A 17,965-nucleotide genomic window follows, 5' to 3' on the forward strand; every position below is an offset into this window, starting at 1 on the left:
TCCGGATCCTAGATCCGCCACTGCCCCTAGGCTAATGTTTTGAGTTGAATCCTGTGTTGTTGCCCTCACTAAGGGTGAGTTGATGGTGTGCGGCTTTCTCCTATCCTATTTCATGGCACATAACGTGACTGATATTCCTAAAAAAGATATGGACAAAATTCTTCAAGGCTTGAAGGTTGAACTCATTTACCGTGAGTTCATTTGTGTTTTCCATATCAAGCAGGTGGCCATAATGGTGGCCCGTAATTACACATTTGCATATGTGCAATGATTCAAGAAGAATGCCTTTGGCGATAAGATAGCTATATTGGAATACTTTTCTTGAAAATTGGAGAGGGTGTGAATCATGTGAGATGATGTTTAACCTCATAATTAAAGTCTTCTATGGGAGTACATATTTACACAATTGTGCTTGTGTCTCCTCTCCGTTGTAATTTGGACTATCAATCTTGCAAGCATTGACCACCATCATTCCAGAAAAAAGTTTAAGCCCATAATTTTCCAGAAGCTCCCTATCAAAACAATCAAATTAGTCAAATTTGTATAAATTTGTTAGCAACTAAAAATGTAAACAACAAATTCATACCTAGGATTGGGTAAATATACCGAAAAAATGGTATATCAATCGTATCATACTGAAAAATATCAAAAAATATTGAATTTTCGGTATACCGAAATTTTCGGTATGATACAATACTGTATCATAAGTTAACGATATGAATTTTCTTATACCGCGTTATACCGTTTTATATCGATATTATCGGTATATCAAAATATATCGAAAATCAATACGTATTGAATTATCGATATATACCGTTTATACTGATTATAATAATAATATAATTTATTTTTTTCAAGATTAATAGTTTAAAATCATAAATAGATATTCATTTAATTTATTTATATATTCAAAAAATATTTATTGGAAACCCTAAAATCATAAATAGATATCCATTTAATTTCGATACGGCAACGGTATAGATATTATCCATATCGAAATTTCAGTATACCGAAATCCGGTATACCGAAACTTTCGATATGGTAACGATATGAAATTCTTTCATATCGATACTGGAAATTAAAACTGGTCTACTATATCTACTGGGTCCAGAGAACTAAAAGTGCTTTAAACATAAACGCATCCATGATTTGAAACTGGAAATTAACTTTGGGACATTTATCAAACTACTGGGTCAGGTAAAATAAAGTTTCCTAAAACAGTGAGACATAAGAGCATGAAAAAGTAACATGACAAGTTTCCCTAAATAGCTACCGACAGAAAAAGCTGCAACTAACAAATAAGCGGCGGATCTGATTCTAACTACCGATTATCTTCATCTTCTTCAGTAAACAAACACGAACTGGAACAGTGCAGAGCATAGAAACAGAGCAAACTTCAGATCGAACGTTAAACATGACGATTAAGCTAAAAACTAACAGATCTAAACAACCAGGTCAGGCAAATCAACAGTAACAAACAATACCATGTAGATCCAGAAAGTATGTACTCAGATTCAACATTTAAAAACGTAAACCACTCTAGATCTAACAGATTCAACATCAACAAAACTCAGATCCATAACTTCCAACTATGATTCAACTTCGATTTACACCGACAACCAACAAATTAACTCAGATCTCTCCGATCTCAACTCCAAACAAACTTTCAATTGCGAAAAGCATCCAAATCAGTAAAGACGACAGCAAGCAGAAGAAATTAGAGTAAAACAAAAAACAGAAACTAGATTAACCATAGAAATTCGAATGTCAGTCACAAAACAGTCGACGAACTTCCGGCAAGGAAGCCTCGGCGAGAGAAATACGTGTAGAAAAGTAAATAGATTTTTTCTTCGCCCTTATCAGGACGGTGTTACACTTCCAAACTGGTCAAACCAACACCACACTACCCAGGATTTCCCATGTAAACCAAATGCGTGAGATGGAGAGCTATGAGAGTGAATTTAGGAGTGATCCGAGAGCTCCTAAGGATGTTCTAACTAAAATTGCGGCTCCCTCTTCAATGTTTTTCCTCGTATATATATAGGCGCAAATGCGGCTCCAATCCCTAGGGCAACGGTCTTTGCGATTTGACGTTTGTGCCCCAGACATAGGATTCTGCTCATTTTCTTCACTTTTTGCTCCTCTTTCTTCCTGGGTCTGGTAGATAATTCACGCATCTGAACTTACAATTACACGTTAGCACCATGGAAAATACAGAATTAAGATCCAAAACCCATGCATGAAACGAGCCTTATCAGCCATTCCTAGATGGCTTCAAGCTTGAAAAAAAACCCTTTTGAATTTCAAGCGCGGAGACGTCGGCTATCTACAATCCTTTATCCTTGAAGAAGCTCCTATTAGTCGTTGTAATTATATGCTTCTTCGGATTCGCCTTCAATATAAATTTTACAGTTCGGCAATCAGAAGGATCATATATATTCAATGTGGAGACGATGAGCTTACGAAGCATCCTTCATGAATTCCACGCCTCACTTCATTATCATCTTGATGTGCAATATAACAGTGAGGGCCAAGATTAAGCTCTTCTATACTCAATATGGCGTTGGCTTTGAGATCGAAGAGGTCATCACCTGGGAAAAACTTTTCAAGAATTGCAAGTTTCTCGATATCTCTCAAATGTATTACCTTCGAATTATAAGAGTTGTTCGGGTGGAATCCATAGGTGTTGAAGTACTTTTTGGGGTACAAGGTGACCCGGAAGTAGTTGACGGCCACCAACCGGAACAGAAGATCATGAGCCGGGGAAGGGTAAGTGATTTTTTTTTCGTGGCCACTGCTTCATGCAGCTGGAATCATCAGCACCAGAAGAGGAGGGGACAGAAGGTAAAAATTCTATTAAAATAATGAGCCGACGAAGGGTAAAAATTAATATAAAATTTTTAGATAAATATAATTAGAATTCTATTAAAATAATAATGGATATAATTAAAATATAGTAGAATTAGTAGTTGTTTTGGGTCTTATTTGGGTTGGTCATGGCTTGGGCCTGAGCTTAGCCTTGGTAGAGCTGGATTTAGTGTGGGCCTATGCTTGAGTTTGAAAATGGCCCAGTTGAAATCGCTTCCACCAATGGCTCAGCTGCAGGAGTAGGTCTGGGCCGATACATAACGAGTTTGTGTCTTGATGAGATGGGTCGGTTCGGCCCAATTGATAAACTATTCATTCATTCTTCACTCGATTTTGAGAATTTGAAAATGTACATTTCCTAAATGGATTATATGATTTTTTTTACCGATAGTCTTAGTAACTGATGATATAAGTTTTAAACAAAACTGATAAAGACAAAGAGAAGTAATAAGTAAAAAAAGTGATCATGAATATTGTTAATGAAGAATGACACCTATTTAATTTAGTGGGAAATTTTTTTAAAAAATAGAAGTCGACTATTTTTATGGACGGTACAAAATGAGAAAATAATACTACTATTAATTAATTGTGGGTAAGGGTATAATATGTAGGAGTACCATGGTAAATTTGTGTGCAAATGTAGAAGATACATATATATTGTAGTTAGACATTTGTGTTTTGGTTTGGCTATGATTATGAATGATGTATAGCTATTGATTTGTTGAGCAGTCTATCCAAACACAATGCCTAACTACATGTTTGATGTTCAATTATACCATTATTATTATTCCTTAAAAAATTACTTACATTATTATTTGCTACCGGCATACTATATAATTTTGATTAATTTTGTGGTTGAATGATACTCAAACAATCGAGAAGCTCCAACCCCATACTTGTTGCATCCAAGCTATGTCTCCTATATTTCAAATTATTACTATAAGGTGGTGTTCGATTTACAAGATAAAATAATATCAAGATACAATCTAGGATTGAGTTGTGAGATTATTTTAGTCATAGAGGGTTAGCTATGACTAATTATCTATGATTATCCATCTAGGATTGAGTTGTAGGGTTGAATCTCATGAACCAAAAACACACTACAAATTTGATCCCGGATACAATCTTGCAAACCGAACACCCCCAAGAAGTAGAAAATCGTCACATGATGAGGAGAATACTATACACATAAACACATAGAGAAACTTTGCCTCCTTTCAAACTATCTAATCTTGTTCTACTTCAACACATACACTCCAACTCCTTTTTTTAAGCACATCAACATCCCAATATAAAGTTGAAGGCATGGAATTAGATATAGAGAGACACAAAAAAACAACCTTATCATCTTCATTTGGCATAGGATAAAACTGGTAATGAGCATCCCAAATATTGTCCATGATTTATCCACCGAGGTTGCTTCTCACCCTTCAAAGTGAATTCCACTTCCGGAATTTTATAGTGCACAACAATAAGATCGTTATATATAAGGTGTCATAAATACGTTTCGTTTCGGCTATAATTATATTTTTCATCATACTCAATGCTTCAAAAATTAGTTTTACATCAAAATAATAATTGAGGACTGACGTTGATAATGATTGTAATAGTGAGATCTAAGTATTGAATAACTTTTCGAATTTCAACTTACATTCGAATTCTTACCGTATGTACAGAAATATTTAAGTTGTAATCACATAGAAATCCTTGAGTTGTTAATCACTGTTTGGCACAAATCAAGGAAACAAGATCCAATTTCCCCTCCCAATTGTAATTGCAGAAATACACACACATGTCAATAAAACCAGATCCAATTCCCTCTCCCAATTGCAATTGCACTAATTAATCCACACATACACATTACATTACATTAAGGTGGTGTTCGGTTTCCAAGATAAAATCTAAGATTGAGTTGTGAGATTATTTTAGTCATAAGGGGTTATCCCATGATTATCCATCTAGAATTAAGTTGTAGGGTTGAATCTCATGAACCAAACACGCTACAAATTTAATCTCGGATACAATCTTGCAAACCGAACTCGGATACAATCTTGCAAACCGAACGCCCCTAATTATACTAGTATATTAATGTTGATAAACTAAAATTTACATTATTTAATGACATGCAAAAACCATCTTCCTCAATCCCTCGTTCATTATAAATCACAAAGTCACAACCCCTCTCCACAAAAATGACCACACATAAAACTTGACTTTTTTTCTTCAATAAAATGGAGAGAGCAATTATTTTCACCTGCATTCTACTCCTCACCACATACACAACACCAGCGCAGTCAAAGTACTACGGCAGAAGCTCGACGTACAAACCAGCCAAGCTGAAAAAAACACACCTCCATTTCTTCCTCCACGACGTCCTAAGTGTTGCCAAGCCCACGGCAGTCCGCATCGCGGGGCCGCGCGACCTGCTGGCGTTCGGGTCGGTCTATGCCATCGACGACGTGCTGACGGAGGGGCCAGAGGTCGTCGGGAATGCTCGGGGAATGTACATGTCGTCGAGCCAGGGAAAGAATCTGACGTTGGTGATGCGCGTGGATCTTGGATTCACGGCGGGGAAGTTCACGGGGAGCTCGTTGAGCGTGTTATCGAGGAATCCGGTGACGGAGAGCCGCCGTGAGCTTGCGGTGGTCGGAGGCGGTTTAGAATGGCTCAAGGGACTATTTTTGTGAAGACTCATACTGTGAATTATACTAATGGAGATGCTGTGCTTGAGTATAATGTGGAGGTAGTTCATCCTAGAGGGTTGGTTTTGAAGCAAATTGTAATGTAAAACCAATCCATATCAGATCAAGAACATCAATTCATTATTGATAGAGACTACCATAATATCAAATCCAAAACCAAAACTATGATTTGAGTTTCAACTTTCAACCCAGTACCAAAAATCAGTGACCAGAATAATCACTAAGACAAAAAAAACTAAATGAATATATCTATATAAAGGATATTTCGACACATTCGATGTTCCAAAAACATAAGAAACAGAGAAGGACAATACTAGACAAACATAAACACCAAAAGAAACCATGTCTCCCTTCAAACTATTTAATCCCTTTTCAACTTCAACACCCCCTTTTTCACACTTCAATCGATTCTTTTACTCCCCCTTCGCAATTTGCTTCTTTTAGTACCACCAACATCATCATAATTTCATCGCTTTCTCATCATCGGAGGGGATTCTCCAACTCCAAAACATACATTGGACTACTTCAGTAAGGAGAGTCATGACCTGGACTATCAGAGTGCATATCCATTAAAGTGTCGTTGGAGCTGAGAGGGTTGGTGTCTCTGTTTTGGTTGTTGCTGTTCTCATTGCTCCTTGTGGCATTGTTCGAGGAGAAACCACCTTGTGATAAGTGATAGTGCTGGAGAGTGCGACGCACTGGACTAGAGAGAGCATTTGAAAACACATAATTCTTACTTTGATCTAAATTTCCTGCTCGAAGTCCCTGTCCAGTAGTTGCAGGACCAAATGCATTAGAAGATATGGGAACTCCTGTTTGAGGCAACTGCATTAAATTATTAGGCTGTTGTTGAGGGTGAGGTTGCGGCTGCGCTTGCTGCTGCCTATGGGACGGGGGAGGTTCTTCTGTTCCATAATCAAGTTCGTTCTGCACATGTTAAAAAGAACAAAACAGTGTCACACGTTAGTCCATCCAGCCCTCTAACTAAGCTTCCATATTAGAAATCGGGATAATAGATGAAACACGGGCAATATGACAAAGAAAGAATCCAAGTTCCTTGAGCCTCAATAGCAAACTCTGAGCCATCTACCAGCTATGAGACTTCATGGTAATAGCAGTGATGTCAGTACCTTCTTTCATGTCACAAGTTATATTTCCAAAGAAGGGGGTCTCATTTCAACCACAAATCTATGAAAGGAAATGATGGACCAGACAAGACAACTATGGAAGAAATGTACAAGACTATATAGACTACCAGCTGAACAACAGCATCTGAATTTGTTTTGTGAACTTCACCATAAACATATATATTAACAAAGAAGTAAAGACGCGCATCAAGTTAATACAGGTCTGTATCTCTCGAAGTCACTCTCCCTGCCAGATACCAAACTAGTAACAAGCTACAGCAATTGAAAATAATTGTCATATTCAAAATACCAATAAAAATTCATCAACATAGAAGAAAATGCTTAACAGCATCAGCAGTCACAAATATCATGAGAAACTTTTAATAGTCTGGAGAGTGGAGAAGACATCCATGGTTCTCAGACAGAACTCAAAACAACTGAAGTTCATAACTGCATTGATTCCTTCCAACATAAGAATTAGCAAAGTAAAAAAAACAATGCACTTGCATATGCACATGTTTTGAGTTGAAGCTAACAAATCAGCAATCACATGGCTTTGAATTCAAAACTACTAGCCACAAGAAAACCATCCAGGTTCAATGCTCAGTACTGTAGAAGACTACTATCATGATCACATTCTTGGATCATTTATCCAGCTTTGCGCCAGAATTCAACACCACAGACACAATTACAGCTCATATAACAGATATTTAGATACACTACAAAATTCTAATCAACAATAGAAACAATGATAAAGCAGCACACAGAATATATTGATAACAACCCCAAGCCACATTGTGTGAAGAGTACAATTCAATAAGTACCAAGAAGTGATAAAGTACACTAGCCTAATTAACAAGTGTTGAACACATTATAGCGATTTCCTGAGTCGAAGAATAAACCTGCAGATATGCGAGTATGTCGCCACCCATCACTCTAACCCCTTGCTCTTGCTGCCTTGAAATCCAATTGTAAAGCTTTTCCTACATTGGTAAAACAACAAGCAAATAATGAGCATTGCAAGAAGTATATAATCACAAAACCCATAATCATCAGTGATCAGTTATGACTACATTATTCAATATAGTGTAAGCCAAAATACCAATAATAACCCAAAACGAAACAGCCCCCAATACCCCCAAAAAGTAAAACCAGAACCCTTTGATCAAGATTCATACAAATATGAGTATCAGCCATACTAATTACTCAATTCACAGGGATTCATCAGCGGAAAACTGTGTAACTACTGCAATAACATGAATATATTCAAACAGACGGATAAAAGTAGCATCCAAACCACCACAAACAAGAGAAACAATCAACAACAAACAAAAAAAATTGATTATAAAATAAAAAAAAAGAGGGAGAGACAGCGGCAGAGACCAGCGAGTGGCGTTCGCCGGCTTGAAAGGAGAGGCGCTGCTGGTGCATCGCGTGGGTGTAGAGCTGGGAGAGGGAGTTGGCCGCGCTGCAGAAAGTGGTGTACATCCCTCGATCGACCTCGTCGAGGCGCGACGCTTCGGATTTCCTCTTCTTCGCCATTCGTAAGGGGGAAATTGAAATTAAATTGAATTGAAATTGAAACGAAAACCCTAGAAAGATATACACACAAAATTGATGTGCGTGTATCTATCTTTGTAGGTGGTGGAGAAAGAAACAATTTTTATACAGGGAAAGATGGAGAGAGGCAGTGACGGAGGTGGAACTTTTTCATGAGCCACGTGGATACACAGGTGGCATTTTTATTCCTTTTATATTATTTTTGCATAACTGAAATATTTCAACTATGGTTGAACAAAATACGAAAAAACTGAATAATAGGAGAAACGGGTATAAAATAGGTATTGGAGTACTAAATTCAATTTGTTTATTTAAGATAGAGATTCGGTTTAGAGCATCCACAGTGGTACGGATGTCCCATCGGACATCTGTACCGACATCCTAAAAAACCTCCTGCCACACATCCCACTGCACAGTGGCGGACATCCCGACGGACTTCCCACAATAATAAAAATTCAAAAATTCACCAAATTAAACAATTTACGGAATTAAAATTTCGACACAAATACGGAGAAATTGCAACCACTTTATTTAAAAAACATACATAGTACAAAAAAAACATACATAATTATTAAAAAAATTTACATAGTTAAAAAAACCGTCGTCTCACTCCTCGGATTCCCCGCCGCCAGTACCCTCGTCGTTCCCGCCGGTAGTCCCCTCGTCGCCACTCTCCACCATGTCTCCCAACCCCAAATCGCGCCGCATACTGTTGATGATATCCTTCAGCGACGATCTGTAATGGCGATCGGTCGATGTCCGCCATTCAACCATTGCACGTAACAGGGTTTCATGTTGCGCGACGCGGGCGAGTGAGGGGAGCTCGGGATCTTTTTGGGTTGGGGCATTTAGCCATTTGGGGTTGGGACATCATCCCCGCCATTCCGGACATCGTGGCTGACATTGGGGTACTTCCGCCAACGGGAAAGATCGGTCCTTGTGAATCGCTCGTGGCGGGGGAATCACTATCGTGGTGCTCCATTTATCTTCGAAAGAAACGTATTTCGAGAGAGATACTCGTTAATACAAGTGGTGCGAATGAAATGAAGTTCAACTAGCTGTATTTATAGAATTTTTGAAAAAAATAATAAAATAATCGGGACCTCCGAGCGGACGTCCAGGGAACGCCGCGGAACTCCGGTGTTCGCAGCGGATGTCCGTATCCGCGTCACCGCTGCACAATGGCGGACGTCCCGCGCGGAACTCCAGCACGCCGGCCGGACGTTCGCCGGGACGGGCGCTATTGTGGATGCTCTTATAAGAATATTTTGAAGATGATTTGAATCTGTTCGGCTTGGCGTTGGCATTTTTAAAATCGAAAAAACCCCAATATTACAATGCTAATATTTATTTTATTTTGAATAATTAATTTAAGTTTTTTTTAGGATTATTTTATATATTCTGCTTTTTTCTCAATTCAATTAGTTTTGATGTTGAATTTTGAATACTTTAGATATGATTTCTTGGATAGTTCAATTTGTTTGGGATTTTCAGTTGAAAAACTACAAATTCGTTCTTTTCATACTCGCAAAAGCCATCAATGATGATACTCCGCAGAAACGGTTTACAACACCTTCGAGCCAAAGAAAATAATTACGTAAAAATATGGAAACATTAATTTCTAGATATAAATAAAATAGAAAAAATAATATAAAAGCGTTCTATCTAAACCCACTGGAAATACAAAGAATTGCAATTATCTGGAGTCCCATTAGCAAATTCAGTATTTATTGCCGAACCGGAGAACCATATCAAATTAGGGTTTTTAGATCTAGTTTTTTATGAAGGAGATGTGCAAATTTATTCCGTCTTCATCACGAGCCTATTTTAATTCATACCAAGACAAATAAGTCATACTAACATATTACGAAGATTTAACTTCATTTCAGAATATATTACTTTATTCCAGTAGGTTCTTACTTCATTCCAATAAGATTATTACTTCATTCCAGTACGTAAAGGCGGTTTCGCGTGCTGTTCTTTCTCTCTACAATGTCTATCAATGCCGCCACAACGCTGAAAAAAAAGGAAATGATAACCTAATTGAATGGTGTAATAAGCACATGGAATGATGTATAAACTATTTGAATGAAGTATCTGTAAAAGCATTTGAAGTCTTATTGGAATGAAATAAAAAATCGAAATAATTTACACATCAGCGCATCTCATAAAAAATGGGCTTGTAATGAAGACTAGAATAATTTACAAAAAGTGGCAGCCCACTAATGGGCGCATCTCATAAAAAAAACTAGATCATGGCTCAAATTTTCAAAAAAAAAATTTAGATCTAATGGCCCAAATTTGATTTTTAATTTTGTCTTTAAAATTGATTCGACATTGATCACAACTCTATCCGATGATAATCCTTATTCAGAAAAGAGTATTGATCTCAAACGCTTTAGACAAAATGATAAGTTCAAATAATGAATTCAAAAAATAATTATCGAGTATTGGTATCTTACTTTGTTCGTGTCTCTCACGTAGTCACATGTACTTTTCTCATCATAATCATTAACACCCACAATAGCATGGTTTTAAATTTCACTTCTCCTATTACTATTCCGAGTTTAATCACTTAAATTTTCATATAATTTTAAATAATTATTTGTGTATCTTAATTAAATTGATTTCAAATAGTCAATGTTTTTTGTCGGTTGGAGATGATCGGATCTTCGGAGGCCACTGAATAATCTAGCCCAACAAATAGTTAAAGAGAGTTAAATTGGATTGGATATGTAAACTGTCCCAGTTTTTTTCACTAGTGTTTTTGCAATTCACCAATCCAGATTATAGGCCCACAATCAAAATTAGGCTTAAAGTAGTCTCAATCTCCATTCCTTGTCTATTTTGATATTTTTAATGTCCTCAGCTTCTCTAATTATATGACAAAACTCTCAGTTAAATGTTCAATTAATGCCTAAGTTCATGGAAGTTTAGATTAAATCAGATATAAGTACAAGGTTGAGATCAAATAATACCAAGACTTGATGAAATACTAGTTGAAAATAAGGTTACAATGCAAGCCCACTCCACTAAACATGTTAGAAGAGTTCACATACATGATAGTAACTACAAAACAGTGGCAGCCCACTAAAATGAGGGCCGCATAAATGACGAATGATACCCTCTATCTCGTATTGTATTTCAATCTCGTACACGCGTAGGCATAACAAACAAGTTACACCTAGTAGCGGTTATTCGTGGAGCAAAATACGAGATTGAAATACAATACGAGAAGGAGGATCCGAATTGCATAGTGGTGGTGCGCATTGATACGATATCATATGAAATTACAATGTTTCTATCCCTTTGGAGTGTCATTATTTCGAGGTTTCTTAAGTATAAGGCAAGTAAAAACACAATTGATACAACCATGGAGATCTATCTCCATGGCATTACCAGAAGAAGTTTCCGAGTTGGGAAGCACCTTGAGAGTCGTCCTCGTCGTGTGATGGAGAGTGGACGTGCCTTCCTTCGTACGATGTTATAACCATCCTGGGATCGTCTGCTAGTCTCTCTACGCGCTTCTTCACACGACAATTGTCTTGTGTGCATCTATAGTAGCTCCTACATAAATAAAACATCTTCCATCAAAATAATTTTTTGCTTACAATTGATGCATTGATAAGTACAATTAGTATAGAGAAAAAATTATGTATATATGTATATGTGTTTTGTACATTATTAGGTGCAACATTTTATTGGTAGACTAAGATTTACACCAATGGCCCAAGATATATCACTATGCACAAATGTGGTAGGGTGCCACTGTGTAAAATCATCATGGGTGTTTCTAGTACAAGAAAAAGAGAGAAAAAAAGGACAATGAGAAGAAAAATTGAGGTGGCAATGAGCATAGTAGTACTGCAATATCAAACTGGCAATGGCTGGATTCATGATCAAAACATTTTGCTTTAATAGACAGAGTGGGCTCTCTTGGATAGCATATAAAGTTTGCACACTTTGGTAATTGAGAGCAATGGCTCCTACAAATTTAAGAGGGGAAAAAAAGAATATGTATACTGTAATCATTTGGTAATAAAAAGTTGGATTTACTTTTTAACCCTAAAGCTAGATCATGAAAAAGGGTATCCGCATTTCAAAATATATGTAGCAAGAATGGAGATATGAGCATAATAATTGTAGTTATTATGACTATTATTATTAGGGTTTTCCCACTCATTCAAGATTTGAGCTTAAGATGAATTAACAACAACATTGTACTACAATAATGCATCAGTTATTAGTTACTACACACAGTCTGTGTTTTGCTGTAATTAGTCACCAATTATACTTCACTTTTTCCCTTTCTTGTTGAGCATTAACAAAATTTAATCAATTGATGAATTGATTAATAATGAAAGAAACAATTATGCATACACTCGATTGCTCATGCATGAGATCTGACATTTCCCAACTCATTAACATTCTTTCACAAAAGCCATGCTCTCACCAATCAATTAACTAAAACAATTTGAAGAAGAAAATCAATCAATTAATTACCTAGGATGTTGAGTGTTCTTGACAACCTTCTGCCCATATTTTCTCCATTTGTAGCCATCATCAAGAACATCCACATCACTCATGGTCTTGAAGCAAAACCTGGGCTCTCTCACCTTTCTCCTTGCCTTGTTCTTCTTCATCTTCACCGCCGCCACGCCGAGGTGGTGGTGATCCTCCCCACCATTCCTCTTCATGCTCATGCAATTACTCAACTCACCCCATGCCCTAAAATCAAAACTTTCCATCAAAAAATGCCTAAAAATCAAAACTTTCCATAAAAAAATGCCTAAAAATCAAAACTTTGGCATGTGTGTATGTTTTTACCAGTGATTTGAAGCTGATCTTTGCAAAGAGAGAAGCTGGGGGAGTCCAGAGAAGTGAGGTGGGAAGTCTTCCTTCTGCTTAGTGAGTGTGGAGTGATCAGAAAGAGTTGTGAGAGGTGAAGGAGGAGAGAGGGTTTTGAGGGGCTGGTTGAACCCTAGTGGGAATTAGATGATGACATGTTTGTGTGGAAAGGGAATATCCCAAGCTGTGATGACATTATCATTTCTTGCTCTTCAAACAAACTCTGATTCAGAGATGCACCAGAAGCCATCTTCACCTCCTAGTGTGTGTTCAAGATCAATTCTTGCTGCTTTTGCTCAATACAAACAGCACACAGGAAAAGGGCTTTGAGCAAGGATTTGGGAAGAGATATATATGGGGGAACAAAGAGATTTTTTTCTGCTAAATGTAAACAATACCATATATATATAGTTACATACCAATCACTCTTGTCACATCCACCATCCGCCACTAGATCCTCTATTAAAATAGTTATCATTTTTGTATTTTTGTATTTCAATTTATATTATGACACTCGTGTATAAAATGACACCACTAAATAGAAAAGAAAATAAAATGGAATGTAGCAAGAATGGCCCTTTTCCTGTCCTTTCCACTACTCTTGGCAGCATTCAATCTGAGAATAGAGAAATATACATATCTGAATGTAAACAGTCTGAGCCCACACACTACAATGAGGAGGCCTATGAAAGCTGTCTGTGATGTTACTTTAATCCCCACATTTTTTTCAATTAATTTATTGATTAGGAATTAATTAAGGAATTTAATATTGACATCCTATTTTCAACCATAATATAAAAAAAGTGAGATACTATGATCATTGTATTGAGTGGTAAATAGTGTCCCGTGGACTTTGCTGCACAGAGAAGGACTTAAGTCACTCAACCTACATAATTCAAATATTAAAGATTTTGCACACCATGAGGTTTTTTAAAGTTGTGAAGCTGAGCTATGGATATTGTCGAGACGAGGGAGCGAAATGCAATCCCTCGTCTTACAGTGGCGGATCTAGCATAGAAAAAAAACACAATATATCCACTTTTTAATAAATACGGTAAATTCTTTCAATTGTTGTCATTTCTTACTTGGTAAACTGTAAAATACAATAAGGTGTTTTTTCACATTATCCACAATCATTTAGTAGTAGTTTATTAAGTACTACTCCATTCATATTATTTCCTATTCATCATTTTTAATTTTTTTAAAATCTTAACTTCTAATTAAATTATTCTACAAATAAATGAAAAATATTAAAATTTCATTAAAAAAAATTACACATTCAATTTCAATTGAAAGTAAAAATACATATATGAGAGTCCCAATTTGACTTAAGCATGGCCACAAACCGACACATTCCTGGAAGTTGGTTTTGGTGAGGGTGTTTGGACCCACAGTAGAATTTGGAAAGAATATGATAAAGAGATGTGTAGAAAATTAAATGTATATTTATATATATGAAAAATAAGTATTAAAATTATAAAAGAAAAAAAACGGAAATTAATTTTTAAAAATAGCAATTGGATTTATAAAAAATTAAATAAAAATATGATATAGAAAATAGAAAAGTCGATGCTGTGCCACGTGGCACACGACCACTGACCGACGATAATTGAGTGGCATATGTGTGTATGCACACGCGGGCGTTAAGGACCCCTCCTCGAGCACGGAGTTGAGGATTCCTTAAGCGTGTGAGTATTTGTTCATTTTGACTACTCGAGTTATATGTGTAGAAAATTAATTGTTAATTATCTATGAAACTTAAATGTGTTATGGTTTATAAATAATTGTTGAATGCAAGTTTATATATATAAATTATTTATCCTAATAAAGATCCGTGCATAATAGGATAGATTCTTCAGTGTATCGCATAAAAATCCCCAATAATACTTTTCATATGTATATTTGATAGTAGTATTTCTTTAATCAAAGTGGGATTTGTATTGTAATATTGTTGCAACTGCCATCACTAACCCAAAATAGTCTAGCCTTTTTTTAAAGAATCATTGATTCATAATATAGGCTTATAGTATTTGTTAAGATGAATTAAATTTTTGGGATAATATATACATTTTGTGGATCATTATAGTAAACACCAAAAAGGTTGAAAAAACGCAGACAAAAACAATAGGAATGTTGTAGGGTGTTTGAAGTTAGAGGCTGAGTTGTCTAACATTATTCTTTAACTTTGTTTGCTTCTGCAAATGGACTGTCAACTTTTTTGAGCACATGACTCACACCAATTATCTACTCATTTTGTGATCTTTTTGTGGATCCTATGGCTATAGTATCTCTGCTACAAAATAGCAAACAGTAATATACTTTAATTAAATAATTTCTTTTAATTAAACACTCCACCATCTTCAAATTAATTTACTAGTTATAAGGTTCCCAAAATCCCAGTTTTCTTTTTTTGATATGCATGAAATCATCAAATCATTATATTACATGGCACACGTGTAAATTCTTTTTATTTCTCTTATCTTTATTGTTTTGGACTATGCCAATTAAAAGTGATTATATTTATTTTCAGAAGGCCCAATAATTAAATTGCATCCCTTACTTCTCAAAACCTCACTAATTCATTTTTTTGTTAAAGAAACTAAACAAGAAAACACGAATAATCCCTAGAGATTTACAAATCAGCATTCTTTTTTTTGAAAAAATGGGGGGGGGGGGTGAATAAATCTAGGGTTTCTTTTAGCTAGGGTTTTCTTTTTGGCTCCAAGAAAAGCAAAAAATAATAGTAATAATTAATAATGAAAATAGGCAATGATGATGAATCTTGGTTGCAAATCTCTTCCATTCTGAATCATGAGTAGTAGAGATATGATTGTGATTATTGATGGTAGGAGGGGCCTATTTGACTTTTGGCAAGAAAAAAGCTTGTTACCTTTCCACACTCCTTTATATCACTTTCCAACCCCACTTCTACCCACCATATTTCCCAAGTTCCAAACCACCCCTATTATATTGTTATGATCTCTTCAATTGCAAACATTAATCTATTATTTGCTTTGTGCTCTAAATATTTGATGGTGGGCCTCAAGGGGCATTTGTGTGCCATCATTCCATCTGATTGCATGACACTAGCCATTGATGAAGCAATTTTCCATCTTTCTCATTCAACAAGTGTCACCACCGTCGAATCTTGAAGTTGATGGATTCTTCTTGATCGACTAGCTAATGTTAATCCACATTTACAGTATGTCTTTATTTAAGTATATATAAATAGTTAGGTTAGATCATCATTAACTCCGGCCCGGTTTCAGGTTCCAAGTCCCCTCCACGTCATCATTCATCTATAATTGCGGCACAGGCCCCAACTGCTCTAACCTTGCAGGCCACAACCTGGCCCGCAACCAATAAATGACACTATTTACAACTTTGACCTATTTTACGTGTAAAAATTGAAAACGTTGAACAATTATAACACGAGAAATTCATTCTTAATTCAAAAATAATAAATTATAAACTAAAAAATTAAAAATTATAACATAAAAAAATGCAAAAAAAAATTAAAAATTAGAAAATTCCTTCCGTCCACTGTCGCCCCTCTCCTCTTCTTCATCTTCCTCCCTCTTCTTCCTCTCCCCCTCCCTCTTCTTCCTCTTCCAAATGCAAAAGAAATCAGAAAATTGAGCTCCGTCGCCCCTCTCCCTCTTCCTCCTCTTCCTCCATCTTCTTCCTGTTGGTTTCTCGGATTACAAAGATAACTACCGGGCGTAATACAACCCAAAAGAAAGGAAAGGAAGAACTGAACTTAAAAATACAACGTATAATCGAAACTACTAAACCAGTGTGATTAGCCGAGTCGAGGAGGCCTCTTCCCGCAAGACGAGATACGCCCCGGTAGTGCTCTTCGGTTTGGCGTGTCGTCCCCAAAGGTAAAACGGCTACGTCTCTATTGATGCAGCACCGCAATCAACAGAGCTCCGGCGAACTGGATGGAGGAGAGGGCAGAGCTTCGACAGAAAAAACTATGCAGGGAGAGGGAGAGAGCTTATGATGCAGAATGCTTTTTGAATTGTGTAGTGATGCATGGAATGGCTGGCCTATTTATAGGCTCAGTCCACTGCAGGGGGTCAACAGCCATGATGGCTGTCATCATGGCAATTCGTAACCGACGTCGGTTACAGACGTGTGGCAGGAGTGTGCCATCCGTGTGTGGAGCGTGTGGATTTCTCACGTGGCAACCGTGACTGTGCCTCGCTTGACGACGTGTCAAGCCACTTGGATTGCTGACTCGGCGGTGGTCCAAAAAGAATAGTTTGGGCCAAGCACCAAGCCCAAAGACCACCCAAAGACCAATTGCCAAGATCGAGATCGAGATCGAGATCGGGATCGGGCTCGGGATCGGGATCGGGCGGGCGGGCGGCGGCGGCGCGCGCGTGTGCGCGCGTGTGGGCTCTTTCACCCATCTTGGTCCACTATAATTATTAAGTAACATAAAGTCACTTAATTTATACACATTAAAGATGTGTTAATCCTCCAATGTGGGATAATTAACACTAGTTAATTATTCCCTAAGCTCCATCTCCAAGCTTTAATTAAAAGCTAATTATGCCCAACTTTAATCCACTATTTCTCACTCACCGGAAATCGGATTTGAGAAAGTGAATATACTACATTTACCTACGTAAAATGTAGATCGACGCTATGTCATTTAATTTCACAAAATTAAATGTCTCGTCACATTTATTATTTGGTCAAAATCCATTGACCGGGCATATTTAATCCATGATTTTTTACACTTCCTCCTCCAAATGCAAAAATTGCAGCTCCGTCACGACCCCTCTCCCTCCATCGTCGGGCCGGGCCGGGCCCCGGGACCATCCTTAGGCCGCAACTGCGTCCCCGGGA

At 37.0% G+C, this 17,965-nt stretch overlaps 2 protein-coding genes and 1 pseudogene across 2 annotated transcripts; 1 reads left to right on the forward strand and 2 right to left on the reverse strand.

Annotated features, from left to right (window-relative positions):
• The first annotated feature begins 5,099 nt into the window (after positions 1-5,099).
• Positions 5,100-5,555, forward strand: LOC121784635 (dirigent protein 4-like). The gene has a single exon (XM_042182817.1). It carries the CDS (start codon positions 5,100-5,102, stop codon positions 5,553-5,555), a length of 456 nt encoding a protein of 151 aa, XP_042038751.1.
• A 236-nt stretch (positions 5,556-5,791) lies between these two features.
• Positions 5,792-8,351, reverse strand: LOC121785175 (signal transducer and activator of transcription C-like). The gene is made up of 3 exons (XM_042183554.1): positions 8,081-8,351; positions 7,600-7,680; positions 5,792-6,497 (listed from the first exon to the last, which is right to left on the reverse strand). The coding sequence occupies exons 1-3, from the start codon at positions 8,237-8,239 to the stop codon at positions 6,096-6,098; spliced, it is 642 nt and encodes a 213-aa protein (XP_042039488.1). The 5' UTR covers positions 8,240-8,351; the 3' UTR covers positions 5,792-6,095.
• A 2,856-nt stretch (positions 8,352-11,207) lies between these two features.
• LOC121783443 lies at positions 11,208-13,529 on the reverse strand (annotated as a pseudogene).
• Positions 13,530-17,965: the final 4,436 nt, after the last annotated feature.

Source organism: Salvia splendens, chromosome 21 (genome assembly GCF_004379255.2).
Source record: "Salvia splendens isolate huo1 chromosome 21, SspV2, whole genome shotgun sequence".
Classification (NCBI taxonomy): domain Eukaryota; kingdom Viridiplantae; phylum Streptophyta; class Magnoliopsida; order Lamiales; family Lamiaceae; genus Salvia; species Salvia splendens.

Coding starts and splice junctions, on each gene's coding strand:
- LOC121785175 (XM_042183554.1), bottom strand. CDS start 8,239: ATGGCGAAGAAGAGGAAATCCGAAGCGTCGCGCCTCGACGAGGTCGAT. Junction 7,681..8,080: donor CCGGCGAACGCCACTCGCTG/GTCTCTGCCGCT, acceptor TTACCAATGTAG/GAAAAGCTTTACAATTGGAT. Junction 6,498..7,599: donor ACATACTCGCATATCTGCAG/GTTTATTCTTCG, acceptor TAACATGTGCAG/AACGAACTTGATTATGGAAC.
- LOC121784635 (XM_042182817.1), top strand. CDS start 5,100: ATGGAGAGAGCAATTATTTTCACCTGCATTCTACTCCTCACCACATAC.